General features: G+C 40.3%; 2 protein-coding genes across 2 annotated transcripts; both read left to right on the forward strand.

Annotated features, from left to right (window-relative positions):
- The first annotated feature begins 384 nt into the window (after nt 1-384).
- Nucleotides 385-6,230, forward strand: LOC135491557 (aminomethyltransferase, mitochondrial-like). The gene is made up of 8 exons (XM_064777529.1): nt 385-533; nt 1,074-1,273; nt 1,581-1,764; nt 2,424-2,502; nt 2,713-2,858; nt 3,208-3,394; nt 4,010-4,129; nt 4,421-6,230. The coding sequence occupies exons 1-8, from the start codon at nt 429-431 to the stop codon at nt 4,642-4,644; spliced, it is 1,245 nt and encodes a 414-aa protein (XP_064633599.1). The 5' UTR covers nt 385-428; the 3' UTR covers nt 4,645-6,230.
- Nucleotides 6,231-8,784: 2,554 nt separating this feature from the next.
- LOC135491553 (histidine ammonia-lyase-like) lies at nt 8,785-20,080 on the forward strand. The gene is made up of 19 exons (XM_064777526.1): nt 8,785-9,053; nt 10,901-10,967; nt 11,302-11,332; nt 11,802-11,876; nt 12,415-12,487; nt 12,780-12,846; nt 13,220-13,257; nt 13,540-13,665; nt 14,185-14,324; nt 14,526-14,573; nt 15,030-15,081; nt 15,739-15,834; nt 16,265-16,500; nt 16,892-16,957; nt 17,858-18,023; nt 18,157-18,291; nt 18,626-18,734; nt 18,981-19,050; nt 19,380-20,080. Exons 1-19 carry the CDS (start codon nt 8,816-8,818, stop codon nt 19,506-19,508), a joined length of 1,962 nt encoding a protein of 653 aa, XP_064633596.1. The 5' UTR covers nt 8,785-8,815; the 3' UTR covers nt 19,509-20,080.
- Nucleotides 20,081-20,699: the final 619 nt, after the last annotated feature.

Below are 20,699 nucleotides of genomic sequence, written 5' to 3' on the forward strand. Positions count from 1 at the left end.
AGTTTAGTATTTATCATAAGAAAACGTTGTGATCTTTGAGTTAAACAAACTTTAACTGAGCTTTATTGTATCTTATTGGGGTAAATTGATGTAAACCAAATTTGCCTAACTGTGCAAGAGCCAATCAAATTAAGCTTGACGAACGACTTCGTCTGCATCGTTTTGCAAGGCGGCCACCATTTTTCGAAAATATTTGGAATGTTTCTACTTCAAATATACAAAGCCAATGCCATTAACAACCTTATGAGGGGTAATTTCCGTGTCTCTATATTCTATTCCATATATCTGTTGAACTATAATTTACTTAAAACATATTTTTATTTTGACCTAATTTAGTGATGTAGGTGAATTTGCGCATGCGTAACGAGTATTCCTGTAGTAACTGGGTCAAGTTAATTTTTCCAGTTTAGGAATATTGTACTTGCAAAATGTCATTTATTTCACGATCTGCACAATTAACATCATTATGTAGACATCAGCGTGGGAGAACTAAGTTCTGTGAATTCTTAGCACGTCATAGTTATGCAACCGAGGTGATTATCATAATAAATTATATGAAAGAATGACCTCAAAAGTTTGACATTCAATTCATCAGACAGTAGGCTAGTACTAGCCGTAGGCCTATGTCATCCTCATCATCATGCACTCCGGTCAGATCATGCATGTCTGTGCAAGACATCTCTTGACCTACGCATGCTGCATGCCTATCTGTTCTCGGTGGAGGAGGCTGTCACCATGATGATCCATCTCTGTAACGTTTTGATCCATTTGATTTGCATCATCTTCTAATAATTAGTTGCCTTTAGTTTATTGGTCTACTTTCGACCAAACATGACAGATCAGCGATAAAGGATCGATGAGGATACTCAAGTTTAGGCTACTCAAGTTGCAGATCATACAGTGTCACAGATTGTCTATTTAAATGTTGACCCCTCCAGTCTTCCTCAACCAAGGGCAGTACCAAGAAGTTTCCTAATACGACATTGTCTTTGTCATACATGTACAAAATAGCACATCATTCATTGATGGCTTCCTGTGTAATTGACAGTTGTTTGTATCCGCTTAATTTTCAGGCAAAGGATTTGAAGAAAACAGTCCTGCACGATTACCATGTGAAACTTGGTGGCAAGATGGTGGACTTTGCTGGATGGTCGATGCCAGTCCAGTATAAGGATTCCATCAAGGATTCTCACCTCCACTGCCGTAGTCATGCATCAGTATTTGATGTTTCGCACATGCTCCAGACTAAAATCTATGGGAAGGATAAAATCAAGTACGTATGTTTGCCCTTAAAAAAGGCCTACTCGTACGACCAGTAAAGTTAAATCTTTTGAATTACCAATTGTTTTGTGGCAGTCTTCGAAGCAGCATTGTCAAAATTGCAACCTCTCTTAATACAAGCGGACACCTCTCTAATAAGGATATCCGATTTATTAAGGACAGTATTTTTGGTGAGAAATTGATTGTTTCCATTCAATTTGATATCTCTAATCAGGACACCTGTCCATTAAGGACAATACTTTGTGCCCCAGAATGGACTTAACCAGATAACTGCTTATCTATTTTCTCTATTTGTGCAGGTTCATAGAAAGCTTAACAGTTGCTGATGTCCAAGGTTTGAAAGAGAATCAAGGTTGTTTGTCTGTGTTCACCACAGAATCGGGTGGCATCATTGACGATCTAATTGTTACCAACACATCAGAGGATTACCTATTTGTTGTCTCAAATGCTGGGTGCGCCGAGAAAGACTTTGCTTTAATGAAGGTAAATGGGATATCCACTGTGCTCTTTGTCCAGGTGCACTATCTGGACAGATTCAATTTTTCCATTTTAGCACCCAGACAAGAGGTAGGCACCCAGACAGAATCGTGCCAATTGGACAGATTGTGCCTGGACAGATTCTGCTGCCAGCCAGGTCATGAAAACTGAACTTGAGACAAAATATGGTCACAGCACCCAGCCAGAGAAATTTTGGGTGGAGACTACTGGGCAAATAGTTTATTAAAGCCAACTTTTTGACAGTGTGGCATGTTGCCTATTGTGTTCTTTTTGGTGTGTCAGTTTGTAGATTATGCCTTATCAAATTGTTTTTTTGACATGACATCTTGCGACACAATATTGACAACTTTATTAGTTGCAAAATGCCTTATCAAATTGTTTTTTTGACATGACATCTTGCGACACAATATTGACAACTTTATCAATTGCAAAATAAATCCTTCCTGATGATTTGGATATGATTGTGTGATCCAGGGAAATAAAGTTTGATTGACAGATCGGACCACTGTCAACATTTCTCCTTGACACACATTTAGCCAATGTATTTGTTGATAACCAGTTGACATACACAGAGCAGGAACTATTTATCTAGCTGACCCTGCCTATCACCCTTAAACAGTTCACCTATTTTTCTATAATTGCAGAATAGAGAAGAGGAGTTCAAGGCCTGGGGTCACAATGTCAAGATAGAAAAATTAGATAATGCACTATTAGCAGTGCAAGGTTAGTAAACATTGTGGAGCTTCTTGGAAATTGCCCATGGATCTATCTTCTAACTGCATAGTTAGTCATCTAGTCTCTTGTAAGCGTCAAAAGGCAAGGCATTGCTGATGATGATCTTTTTTGCTAAGCTAAATTTTTGCCAAAGTGGCCTGTGTCCAGAGCGTTTTGCATCTTAAGCACCTCTCATGTACTTGTTATTCTTTTGCTTAGGTCCAGGTATGATAAAGGCGTTAGACCCTGGTTTAGGGATACAATTGGAGAGTCTGCCTTTTATGACCAGTGTGACAACAACAGTTTTTGGAGTGCAAAAGTGCCGGGTGACGCGATGTGGTTACACTGGAGAAGATGGAGTGGAGGTAATGAAATGTTTTGTTGAATCTAATAACTTGGGTGCCCGACAAGATCGATCAACGTCTTTAAGGCCCAGCAGCGTAAATCTACGTCTTTAAGGCCCAGCAATGTAAATCTACATCTTTAAGGCCAAGTAGTGTAAATCTACGTCTTTAAGGCCAAGCAACGTAGATCTACGTCTCTAAGGCCCAGTTCTTTAAGGCCCAGCAACGTAAATCTACGTCTTTAAGGCCCAGCAACGTAAATCTACATCTTTAAGGCCCAGCAACGTAGATCTACGTCTAATGCCCAACGACAGTAGATTTAAGAATCAAAGATCGAAGAATTTAAACTTTGGCACTGACTTCTTTTCAGATATCAATCCCACAAGACAAGGCCGCATTTATCACTGACTGGTTGTTGCATTCTTCCGATGAGGAGGTCCGCCTAGCTGGTCTTGCTGCCAGGGATAGTTTACGGTTAGAAGCAGGGTTATGTTTATATGGTAGTGATATCGATGAGACTACCAATCCCATCGAAGCTGGCTTAGCTTGGACTATTAGTGAGTAGAGATGGTTTTTAGATAAAAATAAACGAGACCACTAATCCCATCGAAGCTGGCTTAGCATGGACTATTAGTGAGTAGAGATGGTTTTTAGATAAAAATAAATGAGACCACTAATCCCATCGAAGCTGGCTTAGCATGGACTATTAGTGAGTAGAGATGATTTTTAGATAAAAATAAACGGCACAAATTGGAGAAACGGCACAAATTGGAATATGACGGGTCGTGTGTTGAGTGCAGTTTTGGCCACAGAATGACATAAGTTCAAACACCAATTCCGCATGGTGATGTGACACTGGCTCTATTTTGTGTAAACTGTAGAAGAGGTACTGATCTGGTCTAATGGACAAATTATGTCAGATTGTGTTCAAATAGACTACATGTCTAGCTGACCATCTTTCTCAAATTCTTTTGATGGCATTCTTGTATTGAAGAGGCCAAACATAGACACATGGAAAGCTTTTAAAGGCATTTCTACAATGATACACCTAATGTTAGAACTCTTAAAATGGCACTTTTGAGGGAGGCATCTTGTATTTGTTACTCCTCTATTATTTGAACTATCAACATCCGACAACATACATTTCATCAGAATAAATTCCTAATTTTCAGGTAAAAGGCGACGAGCTGCAGCTGATTTTCCAGGTGCTCCTGAAATTCTCCAGACATTGAAAGAGAAACCAAAGAAAAGGAGGGTAGGCTTCTTATCAGTCGGAGGTGCTCCTCCACGAAGTAAGTAATTTCTCCTTGAGAATTCCTCGGGTCGATTTTTCAAAAGCCTGTTACCTGTAGCTCATAATGGCATGTCATTAAAAACTTGAGAGATGTCCGTAGTCCGTCAGTGCGTGTATGTATACATTTGAAGCGAGACATGTTATTATTACACATGTAAAGTTGGTGCATAAATATGCATCTAGAGTCCATTTTCAGTTGATTGGGTGGAAAAGAATCCCATGTGTGCACCATTCTTATGTTCTGACATTTTCTGAAGTTGTAAATTCATCATTGTCCATTCCATTTCAGGCGGTGCTAAGATATTTGACAGTGAAGGTGGAAAAGAAATTGGTTACATCACAAGTGGCTGTCCATCGCCATCTTTACGAGTCAACGTCTCGATGGGTTACGTGGAGACGCCATTTTCAAAGATAGACACTCACTTAAAAATTCAAGTGCGGAATAAATTTGTGGAAGCGACTGTAACAAAAATGCCATTTGTACCGGCAAATTATTTCTTTAGCAAGAAATGAAGTTGTGTTGATCAATAGACTTGTCACGTGCTTGGAACAGTTTGGTCCATGTAATATCAGTGGACAACTTTTTATATTCAATTGGTTTGTGTTTACTGTAACTTACTTGAACTTTGGACTTTGTCTTCATGTGAATGATTCAAAGGGACAACTTGGGCTCGCAATTTACTTAGTAATTTACTTACTTACTTAGCAATTTATTTAGTTTGGACAAGGTCTGTTGATTTCAGGCGACTGTTATTGTGAAGTGCTTTGGTACAGGCCCTTGTTGGTGATAAGCGCTATATAAATACCACCAATTTTATCATGAGTCAACCGCTGTCCATTCAAGTCAAGTGCAGTGTTATCATCTTTTGGAGTTTAGTGAGTCAGTTAAAGTGCACCATTTCTAACATAGTTGATCCAATATTGTACTAATTTTCTTCCAGTAGCTGTTTTGATGGAACTGCTGCTTCAGTAATGTAAACTGCTAGAGAACAGCTTTGTTCATTGGTTTCCCTGAGAGAATAGTTTTAATATTTTTGTTGTTGTGCATGTGGTTTGAATGTAACTTTTAATCGACAGATTTACCTTCTCAAATTATGATTGATTATGTTTTACGACTTTTGACAATGTGTTCTACTAACTTTTAAGGTTGACCATAGGTACTACCATTTTGGCACCATTTTGAAATCCTAAAGCAATTAGAAATCCTTCAAAATGAAGTGAAAACCCATTCAATACCCTGAAGGCCGTTCTCTGGAAAACAAAGAACAGACTCCCGTCCTTGACATTGTCATTCACGTGTTTATGAAGGAGTTCTAATTGCGTTATGATTTCAAGTTCTAGCCCAAATGGTGTTGCCTATGGTCAATCCTTAAATTCATAAGTTGAGCAGGATACAGTGTCAATAATGGATCCTTACCCCATCCTTTTGGAGACGACAGAGCCAAAGTTAGTATTCCAATTTGATCTCAGTCATACTAAGCAATGCGTGATAAACAGTTGTGATGACGACATTCAGACTTGTCACATTTGTCTCTAACAGGGTATTGCCATCTCAAAAGGCGCTGCCAAACACAAAGGTATGTGTCAAAATTCAAACAGAATTGATGTCACGACAATACAATTCCCTACTTACAGTCAGAGGCGGCTAAAGTTACTTGCCCTGTTCTTATTTACACTGTATGAAGCCTTCAGAGCAAATACATGTATATCTCACAGATGCATGTAACTAGGGTGTTGTTGTTTAATTGTCTTGATCAAAATCTCAGCGACCATTCTGCCTGAATAATGTTTTGTTAAAAGCCTGTGCTTCATATTCTAAAAACCAGTGCTTGAATTTACTCGGGGATGTTGTCCAAGAATCTTGAGATGTGATCTGAAAATGCTAAGGTTTAGTACAAATCTCATGTGTTTCTAATGTCTAAATGTGCCAAATCGTCATTCAGCTGAAATTGGTACTCAAAGTGATAATGTGAACTGAAACACAACCGTGTGTGAAAATTGACTAATAGTTACTGCAATACACCTATTGTTACCGGGTACCCAAAGTACTTGATACTAGTATTTTTTTTAAATATATCATTGTATGAGATATGGCTGAATTACTGTTTCTTCTTGTTTTGTCCCACTGGTGTGGCTTGCTGTTTGCCTGGTTGTGTGATCAAGATCACCTACTAGGATTTAATTGCATCGCTGACAGTCAAGCATTTGCAATAACAAAGTCCCCACTGCCTGCCAAGAATGGCCAGACAACTTCACCTTGCTTCAGAATTACCTGGTGTCCTTTGAGACACCCTGAATAGCGTTATCTTTACAGATAAGTCTCATCCTAGTTGGAGATCAACCTACTGTACTTTGGGACATCCTGTAAAGGTTCCGCGTGATCGAGTACATCTCATTCTTGTTTGAGGACAACCTCATCCGAATGATTGTCTCTTTATTGTCATGTCCAATCCCTGTTGAAGAACAACGTACTGTCTTTGATACAACCTGAATAGCTACCATATCATCCAGTACATCTCATCCCCGTGTTTGAGGACAACTTATCTCCTGAGTAGCTGTCTCTTTTGATGTCCCATCCTTGCTAAGGAACAACGTACCGTCTTCTGGGACATCCTGAAAAGCTAGAACAGCCTACTGTCATTGAGACATCCTAAATGGCTACAGCTTCATTCAGTAAATATCATACACTTATCTCTGGACATCATCTGTCGCCTCTTAATGCGATGCCTTTATGTCTCCCGTCCAATCTAATCATCTTAGTCCATAAAAAAAAACGTATGCTGTCCGTTTTGAATGCGAATGTTCTCTCTTGACATCTGTCTCACCTCCCAACATCTAAGGCTGCCAATGAACATCTTCTGTCACCTCTTAATGCGAATGCATCTTCTGTCCTACATCACCTCCCAACACCTCGGGATATCTCTGGACGTCTTCTGTCACCTCTGAATGCGAATGCATACTGTCCTCAATCACCTCTTATCATCTCAGGCTAATTTCCGGACGTCTTCTGTCCCTTCGGAATGCGAATGTCCTCTTCTGTCCTTGGACCCCTCCAAACATCTCAGGATGTCCTTTTGACGTCTTCTGTCGCCTCGGCATGCGAATGCCTCTACATCTCCCATCGTTACCTCCCAATATCTCAGGCTGTCTCTGACGTCATATGTCGCCTCTGTCTTCACTCCCATCTCAGTCCACCTCAAAACAACGTTCTGTCTTTCGTCCCATCTCATCATTGTAGTCCACCTCAAAATGCTTAATGCAAAAATGGTTCTTTTGTCATTGTCACCTACCAACACCTCAGACTATTTATGAACGTCTCCTGTCGCCTCAGCATGCAAATGCCTCCACGTCCTCCGTCCCATCAGATCGTATAAAACCACCTAAAAACGTCTTCTGTCACCTCTGAATGCGAATATACTCTCCTTCCTTAATCACCTCCCAACATCTCAGGAGGTCTTCTGTCAACTTCTAAATGTAAATGGGTCTATTGTCCCGTGTCACCTCCCAACACCTCAGGATATATCGTCGGAGAACAACCTAGAGTAGTTTGAGACACCCCGTTTAACCGCCTCTTTTTGATTATGTTTCATCCTTGTTGATGAACAACCTACCACTTTTTGGACACCCTCAATAGCTTTCTCTTTATCAATTACCAAGTATGTCTCATTCTGTTTGGAGAACAACGTTCGGGACACCCCTTATATAGCAACCACTTCATCCATTACACGTCGTTCTTGTTTGAGAACAACCTACCATAGACACCCTGAACGAATCGCCTCCTATCTCATCCCTGCTGGTGAACAAGTCTCTAAACGCGGAATACAGTTCAGGGCTTTCTTCACGTCCTCGATCATCATAAAGGGAGACATCCTCTGAAGACTAGGACAGGCGCATTTCCCAGCTCTAGATATGACTGCACCTCCTCCATTTTGCAGTTTGGGTTGTGTCCCAACGATGACCGAGAAGGAAATTGTTTAATCTATTGTGCCTCTCCATGGTACACTCCGGACGCAGTGGACCGGCCTTGTCCGTCACCCGAACCTGTTGGGATGACGCAATCGGGAGTTTACTCCATTTTTCACACTTATTCATGGGATGTAAACCATGAATTTAAGCGAAGTGTGCGATTTGAAATAATCATGATGCGACTCAGCATGGTTTGAAAAATAAAAAACGCCAACTTTGTGTGGTTTTGAAACCATGGATGCACAGCTTCAACGGTATTTTCCTAGTTTTGAAATAAGGATGGTTTGAAAGATAAAACTGCTGGTTTGAATATAAAATGATTGTTCTAAAAATTGGATGAAATAAGTAAAATGTATTTGTTTATTGTTTGAATGAATGAGATTGTTTCAGATAATTTGGGGAAATAATTAAATTCCCACATCGCGCCTCATAGTTAGGCCTATAAAGTTTGTGGCAACATTTGTTTGAGCCGTAAATTTATATCATCAGCAGTGTACACTGCTGATATCATACAAAATGTGTTATCCTGCAATGTCAAGAACTATGCCTATCTGCGCTTTGTAAGTCACTGACATAGCATTTTTAATTTCCCGCCCAAATGGAGTGGGTGTGCTGTCAATCTCGATTGTAATTGGTGAAAGTATAGAGGTGTGCGCGTCACGTGGTCACGCACATGGCCTGATTGCATTGCGACAGTTGGGGTCATTCAGAAGTTAAAATGAAGCTCTCGGTACGTGTTCGAGGGGAATGGTTCGCTATACCTTGCAGCAAGGGTAATGAAACAATCCGCTGGGTAGGAGAAGAATCTCTCAAGAGGTACAACAAACTGCAGCCGGCAAGCCACGTGGAGAAGGATGAAAAAGTCTACGAAATTCGTAAAACAAGGGGTGGGGCCATCCTGGATCCTGACGACCACATCAAACAGGTCCTGGACGATGATGATTTTGTATCAGTTGGTAAGCCAATCAATATTTCTTGTTAATAGACCAAGTGATTCTGTCTGTTGATATATTGTACCATGTGTTGTGATCTGCTTTATCCTACATGCATATGTCATGAATGTGATATACTGCGACTAGGCTTACTCGGTTACTGGTGACGTGGTGTGTTGAAATCAGTGAATAAAGCAGCTGGTGATGGGGAATGACACACTCGCACTCACAGTTCCATCGATCCCCATGATATATATTAAAGTGATTGGACTGATTCCCAATAAAGAAAACCTTCTTCAGATCTATAATCAACAGTATGGTCATGGAGAGAGTGTTTCAGTGCTCCAGTCCAAAGCCAACTCCAGTAGGGGGACCTGCATCATTATCAAGGCAAGGGACTAGGGAGCTAAAAACCGTTGCAATATCACAGTCTTTGGACCTTGTCAAGGTTGGTTGTTCCAATAGACCCTAAGCAGACACCTCTCTAGTTTATATGACACCCCACTGATCTATAGACGCTAGGTTTGGTCCCAAATTGGTTGTTTCCATTCAATTTGACCTCTCTAATCAGAACACTTCTCTGTTAAGGACAGCATTTGTCAGCCCAAGGGTGTCTTAAAGAATAGTTACTACTGTATTTTCAAATGCCAAAGCCTGCAGGTTCCAAAGCAGGTTAGTGCATGAGGATTAACTACGAGACCAACAACCAAGGACTTAGAAGTGTATGTAGCCTAGGCCTATCGATTTTGTATTCACTGAATGGTTGCTGGTTTTATTCCATAGGCCTATAGGCTACATATATAAAAATAGAAAAAAATTAATTCAGATTCGTGAAATCTATAGCTGGGCACTTGTTATCCACCAACAATTCATGAGAACAAGTTCTTGCCTGTCTGGACACAGCATAGACCTACCATTATAATTATTAAAATGGAACCACAATGTTCATTAGAAGTCCATTGAACATACTGGTGATTGATTCAAGAAGAGTTTAACAAATTTTAATTTGTATGGAACTTATTCAACTTATTGCCCCCCTTTCCCAAATTCCTAGATTTGCCATCAAACCATGCATTATCAGCAATGACCCAACTACATGTACATGTATTTTCAGGAAATCAGGTGAACTTTGGTGACCATCTGTTGGTGATGTCATTTTGAGTTGAAACTAAGGAGTTCCAATATCAATTTAGAGATAACTTGCACGCTATCTCATTTGTGTTATCATTGCTAGTAATGTGCATGCCTATCTATAGTATATTACAAGAAATGTTGCATGAAATTATAAACAGCAAATTAAACCATGCACGTTTCTGCAAATAGTCTAGGGTCCGTACCTAGGTTCAATGCCCACAATATTCTATCATAATAACATATTGAAATAGCGTCTCTGAAGCAAAAATCCATTCATTGATACTTCTTTGTTAGAAAGGCTGTATGAGTTTGAATGAAATATCCTGTTGACATCTTATTGTTCAAAACACTTGGTGACCTTTCACAAAGGACACATTCTACATGAAATATCCCTCCTGGAGCGCCAAGCTTGGCAAGAAAATAGAACCAAACTGGGCTAAGACTCGGCAGAAACTCGGATCACATTTATATAAGCCTTCAAATTTTAAACTGACGGTATAGGCCTGATTTTAATGCAAGGGGATACCCTCCTGTGCTCCCCTTGTTACAATACATCTATAGACAGTCTACGCGTTCAGCTTTTGATCAAAGCCAATGGTGTTTTGAAGTTTGAAATAGTATTTTCAATAACCCCTGATACATCTGAACTGTTTCTTCTTCTTCTTCTTCTGCATTCGGAAAAACTCTTGAACAAATTGCTAAATTTCCGGGTAATTCTCACATCATCTGTCTTTCAGTCTTGGAGAGTGACAAATCGAGCCCTGTAACAGGACCAGCAGAAGTGCCATTCATACCAGAACAAGTGTATCCTTTTTGAGAGGGCTGTTCATGAAAAATTTGCGTGATCCCATTTTTAATTATGGCCGCCACGGCGGCCATCTTGAATTTCGTTCTTGTTGATTTCAGGAGCATTTCATCTGATTGAAGCAATTTTTCTTCTGTGTCTTGGAAGTCATCAGGGGATCATTCCTTTCAAAAATTGGCACAACATGGAAGCCATTTAATTACGTTTCCATCCGTTTCTAGTTTTACTCCACTTTCCACTTCAGAGTTGGGTCTCTTGCAGCCCTTTGCTTTATAAAAAAATCTAGGAATGGGGAATCTAATTTTATAGTGCCTGCCTTAACCCTGACCACAGATCTGGGAAACTTGTTATGCCACGCAATCAGGCAAGTGATACTTTTAATTCCTTTCAAAATAATTTTCTACAAGCACATCTGAGGAATTAACATAATACAGTGGAACCTCTCTTAGCGGACACCTCTCTATTAAGGACAACTTCTCTATTTAGGACAGTAGCTTTGGTCCAAAATTGGTTGCTTCCATTCAATTTGAGCTCTTTTATCAGGACACCTCTCTATTAAGGACAGCACTTGTCAGTCCCAAGGGTGTCCTTAATAGAGAGGTTCTACTGTAGTTGTTTTGTTCTTTAAATATTTCTGTTGTAAGTATAATTGAAACTGTCTCAATGCATCAAGTGTAATCTGACTCTTCGAAAAGGACAAGCTCGACCAAACAACCTCGCATAACCATAATTTCAATCATATTTTAATTTTTGGTAGCCAGATGTTTTTTGCGATCCTCAGGCAACAGATTTCCAGGATTGTAAGTTTGACTCATCTTGTATCTTATTTTCAGTACATATCTCTTGATGGAAATAGCTTGTCTACCGATGATCTTATCCGTCTTGGAAAAGGCGAATTCCGGATCAAGGTATGGCACACCTGACATAGAGGCTTCAGTGCTGCCCCTGATGTGACCAATATTAGAAAAACAAGCTTGAGGATCATTGTCCACCATTACTCCTTCTTTGCTGCTGTACACATGCATCTCCGTCCCTGTACTCGCAATAATAAAAGTTGATGAAAAAAGATCATAAAAAAACGTTGTACACAAAAGCAATTTTAATGCACCTTTTTTAATCAAGATTGACTTATAGTATCATGTTCTTTTAGACTGATGTGAATACTAAAATCATTGTATCAAACCACAACATACATCTGATTGGTGGCCAGACATAGACCACCCAGCTGTGAATGATTGATACCCAGTTTCTAAATGTGACCTCTTCAAATTCAATAACAAATTTAAAATATTCAATGAACAACATAGGTCTTTAAACCTTAAAGGCGTTTTTCTCCTCTGATGATTTTTATCACATTTACCCCAGTTATCCCCCTGTCATACAGCTACATTTAGGCTTTAGTATGAATAATTTTTCTGATCTGAAGACAACATTTCTCTTTTGAAGTTATCTGCCGAAGCAGAAGAAATGGTTGAAAAGGCAAGAAACCTTGTCGACGACATTGTGAAAGAGAACAAAAGTAGGTGCTCTTTAAAAAGTATATTTGAGTTCAATTTTGGCCGACTAAACACACGTTACTTCAAGAATGATCCATGTGATATTGTCAATGCAATCGTGGATGTTCTTATAGTTGACTCTGAATCATCATACGATATTGTCAGTCAAAACATTAGATTACACTATTTACTTTTGAGCGCATTGTGAATGGCCTGCCCGATAAATGATTTTATCGCATCGGTAAAAGCCATTTATTGGTTTAAAAAGAATCTATTCATGATCATATATTTATTTCCCGTCTTGTGACTTTTCAGCTGTGTACGGCATTACAACCGGTTTTGGGAAGTTTGCCAGGGTCACAATTCCACTCGAACAGATCAAGTGCGTATATCCGTGTTGATTTTGGCTTTATTCCAAACTTAAGATTTCATTCAGGTTTTTATTGTTTTGAGCTCTTTAAAGTACAATCTTGGCAGATATTGATCTTTTCCCCATTAGAATTCTTAGAAATTTGAATCAATTATTGGTAATATCAAGAATGCATAAGACTAATGTAAATTGTGTGGAACTAAAGAGTAATCAAAACATCCTAGTTTATTGGTCAAATTTTGTTATTTGCACCTAACTGCTTATGAAACCACCGTACAATATGCGAAATACTTTATTTTCAAGAACCGTTGTAAAATTTATCCATTTTTTTTTCATTGAGAACTCCTACAAATCGAAAACAAATTTTATAAATCTCTTCTTTCAGTGAACTACAAGAAAATCTCATCAGATCTCATGCGGCCGGTAACTATGCTTTCAAATTTAAAACACAGTATCGAATTAAGGGGACAACTTGGGCATGAAATATGTTGGTTTTTCGTACAAAAATGGCTTCCAGCAGGACCGCAACATCTCCAAACCGGATAATCAAAAAATCACTGAACTGCAATAAACAAAGCACTAGAACGGGCCGTGTGGCCTGCCTGAAATTTACAAGCCATGTCTAAAATGCCTCGCAACACTGGCAAATATCATCATAAGAGATTGATTAGCAGGGAAGTTCCACTGCATTTAATTCTGTTTCAGGTGTCGGAGATCCCATCACACCAGAGAGGACGCGCATGCTGTTGGCTCTTCGGATTAATATCCTAGCGAAGGGTCATTCTGGTATCTCGCCCAAAACTCTGCATCAGTATATTGATGCATTTAATGGTAAGTTGTTTCTTTTACCTTTGCAGGTCCTATCAGTTGGTAGATGTAGTTGACTTTGCTATTTGCAATTGTTCAGTGGAACTAATTTTTCAATGATCATACAGTAGAACCTCTCTACTGAGGACACCCTCGGGACTGACAAGTGCTGTCCTTAATAGAGAGGTGTCCTGATTAGAGAGGTCAGTTTGAATGGAAACAATGAATTTGGGACCAAAACTAATGTCCTTTATAGAGAGGTTGTCCTATAGAGAGGTTGTCTGCTAATGGAGGTTCTACTGTATATACAGTAGAACCTCTCTATTAAGGACACCCTTGGGACTGACAAGTGCTGTCCTTAATAGAGAGGTGTCCTGATAAAAGAGCTCAAATTGAATGGAAGCAACCAATTTTGGACCAAAGCTACTGTCCTTAATAGAGAAGTTGTCCTTAATAGAGAGGTGTCCGCGGTTCTGTATCAATTTGTTAAACTATTTTTGAATGTTAACTCATAATGACATGAGTGCTCTTTCTCTATTCCAGCATCCTGTTTGCCCTGGGTGCCTTGTAAGGGCACTGTAGGTGCCAGTGGAGATCTAGCGCCCCTATCTCACCTTGCTCTTGGTATGATGGGGGAAGGGAAAATGTGGAGTCCAGAGAGTGGATGGGGTGAGGCCAGATATGTAAGTCCAGTTGTTTTACTTTAATAAGGCAGATGAAGTCAAAGCATTACAGACATTTGATTAAAAAAAAAGGCAGGCATGACTGATCATCTCATTTGTCCTCGGTGCTTCTATCTTGTGAGGCGATCGAGTACTAATCTAATTGACATCCTCATCAGATGTCCCGTAAAATGTATTGATTATTTTTTGGTCCTTTTACAGGTCCTTGAAGCTCATGACTTGAAACCAGTACAACTTACTGCGAAGGAGGTAAATGAATGTCATTACATTACAATGCAATGTAGAAAGGTTATGACAGATTTCTGCTAATTCATTCAATGAAAACACAAGTAGTATTTTGCCACCAATTGTCTCAGAAATTGAAATTTTAAGCAGACATCAGTGATTGGAGGAGTAACCTGGAATTGTTTCACAGAAGATATGAACTTAATGATAGTTTTAAGGGTTTTGTCGCATTCTGAAGTCAGTGTAGACTTTTATAAGAGCTTTGATTACCATCTTCTGAGCCCCTCTATTATTTTTGCGAGCCTGATATTTAAGAGATTTTGAAGAAAGGAAGTACAATTACGAACTTTAGGGCGATGTTTAACCTAATGGTTTAACTTGGAAAATGCACCCTTTTGAAGAAATCTAAAAATGATGCTTTCGGTACCATATATTGGGCCACACAGATAAAGGGGTTTACAGTGTTATCTACTGTTTCAGGGTCTTGCTCTCATCAATGGTACTCAACTCATAACATCTCTCGGAGCAGAAGGTAGGAAGTTTCACTTTTAAAGTAGGTCAAGGTCAATCTGTTTGTACACTGTTAGTGTTAAGATGAATGCATGACATACATTTGATGGTTCTACAGTTAGAATATGTCCCAGATTTTATGACCTTGACCTATTTCTATCTGAAAAATAGGTCACTCTGACCTTTCCATCGGTGCACCAACAAGAAATCAGCAGAGTAAAGCAATGTAACTTGTTGAATACGTAATTTGAGGAAAAAGAATGTATATTGATTAATTTGATATTCTTGCCTTGTTTGTAGAACTGAATTTGTTAAAGGGACAAAATAGGCAGCAGCTAGGCAGGCCATATAAAGTTACACGAAGTCGCCAATAGGGGTCTCTCACATCTTACAGTACGTTGAAATGATTCATGCTTGTACGAGGAATACATTTAGTGCTGAATCTGACATGACCCAGGGCTCTTACTGTGTATATTAGTCACCTGAAGATGGCCAAATTAGCCCCTCTGCTCCTGCCTATAGTCCCCCTTTAAAGTATCATCTGCATTATACCATAACACATCAGTTCATTACGAGGCAAAACATTTGAATAAATCACAAAATATTTCAATAATATGATACTTAAAAGATATAATATGCAATATTGCAAATCAATTTATTATCTCTATTGCCTCTGCAGCTGTTGAAAGGGCTTCTTCTATTGCTAGACAGGCAGATGTTGTAGCTGCATTAACCCTCGAGGTTCTGAAAGGCACTTCAAAGGCCTTTGATAGTGGTGAGTTTGGAGAGTCTGATCAAAATGAAATAATGACCCCCGGAGACTGGACTTTGAGCTGAAAGAGGAAAGCAGCAGATAGATTGATGTTTGCCATTAACAGCTTTTTTGCCGTTGTTACATCTGTGTGAATGGGGTTTGATGCTGGTAAAATCAGTTCCTTGGTTAAAAGTGAAGGAACCCATTCCGACAGAGTAGGTTTCCTGTTTGATGCTTAGCAATTCACTCCGAAAGAAATCTGTACTGAATATGATTGCCAGCAGCAATGGGCTGTTACAGTTTCATTCACAACCAAGAGAAAACTTAGGATAAAGGCTAAAGACAATTGCTAGTGACTGCTCAAGTCCATTGGTGGCACTCAATTTAACAACGATACCATAGCACATTTTAAAGTTGTAGGACAATTTACCTATTCTGCCAATTTTTTCAGACATCCACAAAGCTCGTCCCCACAAAGGCCAGATTGAGGTAGCCCGTCGATTCCGCTCCCTACTCCACTCGGAGACGCACCCCTCGGAACTTGCGGAGAGCCATCGGTTCTGCAACAGGGTCCAGGATGCGTACACCATCAGATGCTGCCCCCAGGTGCATGGGGTTGTCAATGATACAGTTCAGTTTGTCAGGAACATCCTCACCACGGAGATGAACAGTGCCACAGATAACCCTGTATCCTTTCAAAATACAGTAGAACCTCTCTATTAAGGACACCCTGACAAGTGCTGTCCCTAATAGAGAGGTGTTCTGATCAGAGATGTCAAATTGAATTAAGACGACTCAGTTGGGACCAAAAGTAGTGCCAATCCACTCCTTGATAGAGTGGGTGTCCCTATTAGAGAGGTGTCTGCTAAGTGAGGTTTCACTGTACTTGTACATGGTGATTGCCATTTTTGGCCCCCAGTTTATCTCCAGAGGTCTTATAGGGATCAAAGGTCTTAACACACGGTGCCTAGCTGCGTTTGGGGTGAGTGCGCTACTTCTGATGTGACACACCCCACAGCAACATATCCTGCATTTAGAATTGGTAAATGACATGTCTTTCCTTAACACATTCTTTAAGATGGTATTTTCGGATCGCTCTGAGATTATTTCAGCGGGAAACTTCCACGGAGAGTACCCTGCAAAGGTAGGTGTTCTCCACAAGGTCTTTTGTCAGGGCGGCCCACCTTGGCAGCTTATACCAGCCTACCCTGGCAGCTTACCACCCTACCTTGGCAGCTTATACCACCCTACCCTGGCAGCTTATACCACCCTACCCTGGCAGCTTATACCACCCTACCCTGGCAGCTTACCACCCTACCCTGGCAGCTTATACCAGCCTACCCTGGCAGCTTACCACCCTACCCTAACCTGGTAGCTTACCACCCTACCCTGGCAGCTTATACCACCCTACCCTGGCAGCTTACCACCCTACCCTGGCAGCTTATACCACCCTACCCTGGCAGCTTACCACCCTACCCTGGCAGCTTATACCACCCTACCCTGGCAGCTTATACCACCCTACCCTGGCAGCTTACCACCCTACCCTGGCAGCTTATACCACCCTACCCTGGCAGCTTACCACCCTACTCTGGCAGCTTATACCACCTACCCTGGCAGCTTACCACCCTACCCTGGCAGCTTATACCACCCTACCCTGGCAGCTTACCACCCTACCTTGGAAGAGCCACCCTACACTGCTCTAGAATCTTGTGGAGAGTTCCTATAGGGCCACCCTACCTTAGATGCTGGCCACCCTACCTTGTGTTGCACACTGGCAAAACTTCTTGAATAGCAAGAGTACCATCCTACCTTGAGAAAACCCTGTGGAGGGCCCAGAAAGGTGTGAGTGGGTGTCATTTGTGAAAATCGTAATCCTTGACAGCATAAGTATCATAATCGATCCTAATCATTTCAAAATACGAAAGCTAAATTAAATCATTTTGTCACCATACATAAGAAGAACAGTTACACGATACAAAACTTTAGAAGTGAATGATAATTATGCATCTTCATGTAAACTTAATCCTGATTTTGTTCGTGCTAGGTGTTGGATTATTTGGCGATTGGAATCCACGAGTTGGCAAGCATCAGTGAAAGGAGACTGGAACGGCTTGTGAACCCAGCGTACAGCGAACTGCCAGCATTTTTAGTCGAAGGAGGCGGTCTCAACTCGGGGTTTATGGTTGCTCATTGCACAGCGGCTGCTCTTGGTAAGAACAGAGTTTTAATTTGACACTTCGTCAGAAAAAATCCTTTTAAATCAGACCCAAAACAGAATACACTAGAGCCAATCCACTTTCGTTTCAACCATTAATGTTTTTATGCCACTGTCTCATTTTCCAGTCTCAGAGAACAAGGTTTTGTGTCACCCAGCCTCTGTGGACTCCCTATCAACCAGTGCTGGAACTGAGGACCATGTCAGTATGGGAGGCTTCTCCGCTAGGAAGGCACTCACAGTGGTCGAGCATGTCGAACAGGGTAAGTAGACTAGATCATTTAAAGATCACGTGTTGGGAGAGTGATTGATTGTCTTAGACCAATGCATCATTGTACAATTTGCAGTGATTTTCAGCAAAGAAAAAGTAACCCGAGACCATTTGCCAGGGCAGTGAGCTGAGAACCCTACGCAACAGAGAGTTACTGTTATTAGTAAGATGCTATGGAGTAAACTCTCAAAATACAATTAGTCAAAGTTGAAGTTACTGAACAAGAAACTGCAGTGAAATCAATAAACATGAAGGCCTACTGCTCAACATATCTAGTCAGTTTTAAAGGGTGTCTTAATCTAAAGTACTTCTTACTTCGATTTCAGTTCTTGCCATCGAGTTGCTAGCCGCCTGCCAAGCAATGGAATTTCTTCGTCCACTGAAGACAACCGCTCCTCTTGAGGAAGTGTACAAGTTGGTCAGGACAGTAGCAAAGTGAGTTTAAAACTTCTGCACTAAGGTGACAATGCCTCTGTCCCTGGGCTTTAGGCAGCCCATGACCGATGAAATCCTTTGAAACACTCAGACAACCCCTGTGCAAGAACTGAGCAACAACAAGACCCATTGAAGTATTGGGTGCCAAAGTCATCGTCATACTTCCAGAAGTCCCAGCAGAGCAACCATAGAAATACCAGAAGCCTTTATAAATGGCAGTTAAATCAAATTCTCTTTATGCTTCAGACCGTGGGATAAGGATCGTTATATGGCCCCTGACATTGAGGAGGCCACCAAACTTCTACAGGAAGAAAAGGTATGCAAACTCTCAACAGAGCAATAGACTATATCGATTGGGTCTTTTATCGTTTATGTTTGGGAAGAAATATTGAACCACAGCTCCCAATGGAAATGCAGAAAGCCATGGTGAAGGACAGCCACGCCAAAGAAGAGCTTCCTTTGTATAATGTGGGCTAAATAAATGCCCTGTCATCTTTTACAATGAAAAAACTGGGTAGCTTGCCTCAATGTAAAATGAGGGACTATGATAGCTCAGCTGCTTGAAACATTAATGCCAAACGCTAGCATTAAGATTCCTAAAGTGAAACCAAAACAGATTTTTACAACCAAATGATTATCTTTCAGATTTGGCACGCTGTGAAGCCTTACATGGACAACTACCATTCTAAACAGCTTATCGAGACACGCGTAAAGTCGCCAACCGCTGTCAAAAGACGACGGATGAGTCGGCCCAACGTCCACTTCAGCCCTTGAATACAATGAAACATACGTTACGTTTGGATGAAAGATACGTTACATTTGAATGAAACATACGTTACGTTTGGAGATGTTCAATTTCATAAGGCCTACATGCGGTCAAAAACGTTATACATTTTTGAGACATAACTATGTGTGTATGTTGAAATTAACTTGTGGTCCACACATGTAAAATTCTAACTATATACTGTTGGTCTGTAGTTCTTTCATGGACTATAGTTTCCTTCTTTTAACTTAGTTTATAGTTCACTTTACGCAGTTGCAGTTTACTACATGCAGTCGGCGCTTAGCTTAATAGTTCAAAGGCATTGTTTGTTCGTCAGTACATTGTTTGCACATGTCCGACTTGTAATCAGAAATAACCTTGGCCGTACCGAAGAAACTAGACACACAAGTGCATGCATTGTGCCTTTGTATTACTCCACGAAAGAACGGTTAAAGTTTATATTCAATGCAAATTGATATAATTGAAAAATATCAAATTCATTTGATATTTGAACTTTTGAATGAACGAACTTGATCTTTAATACAGATGCAAGTTCTGTTATCCAATAAAAGATGTAAAATAACGCTTGTTCACTTTTCATCATTGAAGAATAAGTAAGCTTATGTGTGCATGAAGATTTCCACTAAGGATCTTTAACATTCCATGAGCGATTTACATTTGAAATAATTAGTTGTCTTGTACAAAATCTGAGATTTGATAAAGACAAAAAATAGTTTTGTTGATTCTGTCGTTTAATTTCGTTATCCGTTAAGAAACATCTGAGCATTGGCTCTGTGATGTCACGACTCCACCCTGATGTATGGTCAACAGAGATGGTGTGATGCAAGTGGCGGCCTCTGTGGACCAATGCGGTTCTTTTCGACGGGTATCGCCAGCATAATGGGCCTATATTGGCTCAAACTTCTCAACTGTCGGAAGCTCTCTTAATGTGTTTGTCACTTTGCACTAGTTTTTCCCGCAGTTTCTCAATATTCCTATAATCCCAGGACCTCAGTCCTTGAGACTTTGTAGGTCGTTGCCATGAAAACACATGCACACCCTCTCTTTAAATGTACGGTAATTGCTTCAAATAGGATCCTGACTTGTAATTGGCTGAGAAGATAGATGACGTTGTGTTATTCAGGTGACGAATCATGGCCGACCTCCACTTTTCTCACAGAATGCCGTGGCCCGTCACTTGT

The sequence above is a fragment of the Lineus longissimus genome, chromosome 7 (assembly GCF_910592395.1).
Source record: "Lineus longissimus chromosome 7, tnLinLong1.2, whole genome shotgun sequence".
NCBI lineage: Eukaryota > Metazoa > Nemertea > Pilidiophora > Heteronemertea > Lineidae > Lineus > Lineus longissimus.

Bases quoted from the DNA above. Each gene is read 5' to 3' on its own strand.
- LOC135491557 (XM_064777529.1), top strand. From the start codon at position 429: ATGTCATTTATTTCACGATCTGCACAATTAACATCATTATGTAGACAT. The intron at 2,859-3,207 runs GTAATGAAATGT...ACTTCTTTTCAG, and splicing joins CTGGAGAAGATGGAGTGGAG to ATATCAATCCCACAAGACAA. The intron at 4,130-4,420 runs GTAAGTAATTTC...ATTCCATTTCAG, and splicing joins CGGAGGTGCTCCTCCACGAA to GCGGTGCTAAGATATTTGAC.
- LOC135491553 (XM_064777526.1), top strand. From the start codon at position 8,816: ATGAAGCTCTCGGTACGTGTTCGAGGGGAATGGTTCGCTATACCTTGC. The intron at 12,488-12,779 runs GTAGGTGCTCTT...GTGACTTTTCAG, and splicing joins CATTGTGAAAGAGAACAAAA to CTGTGTACGGCATTACAACC. The intron at 13,666-14,184 runs GTAAGTTGTTTC...TCTCTATTCCAG, and splicing joins GTATATTGATGCATTTAATG to CATCCTGTTTGCCCTGGGTG.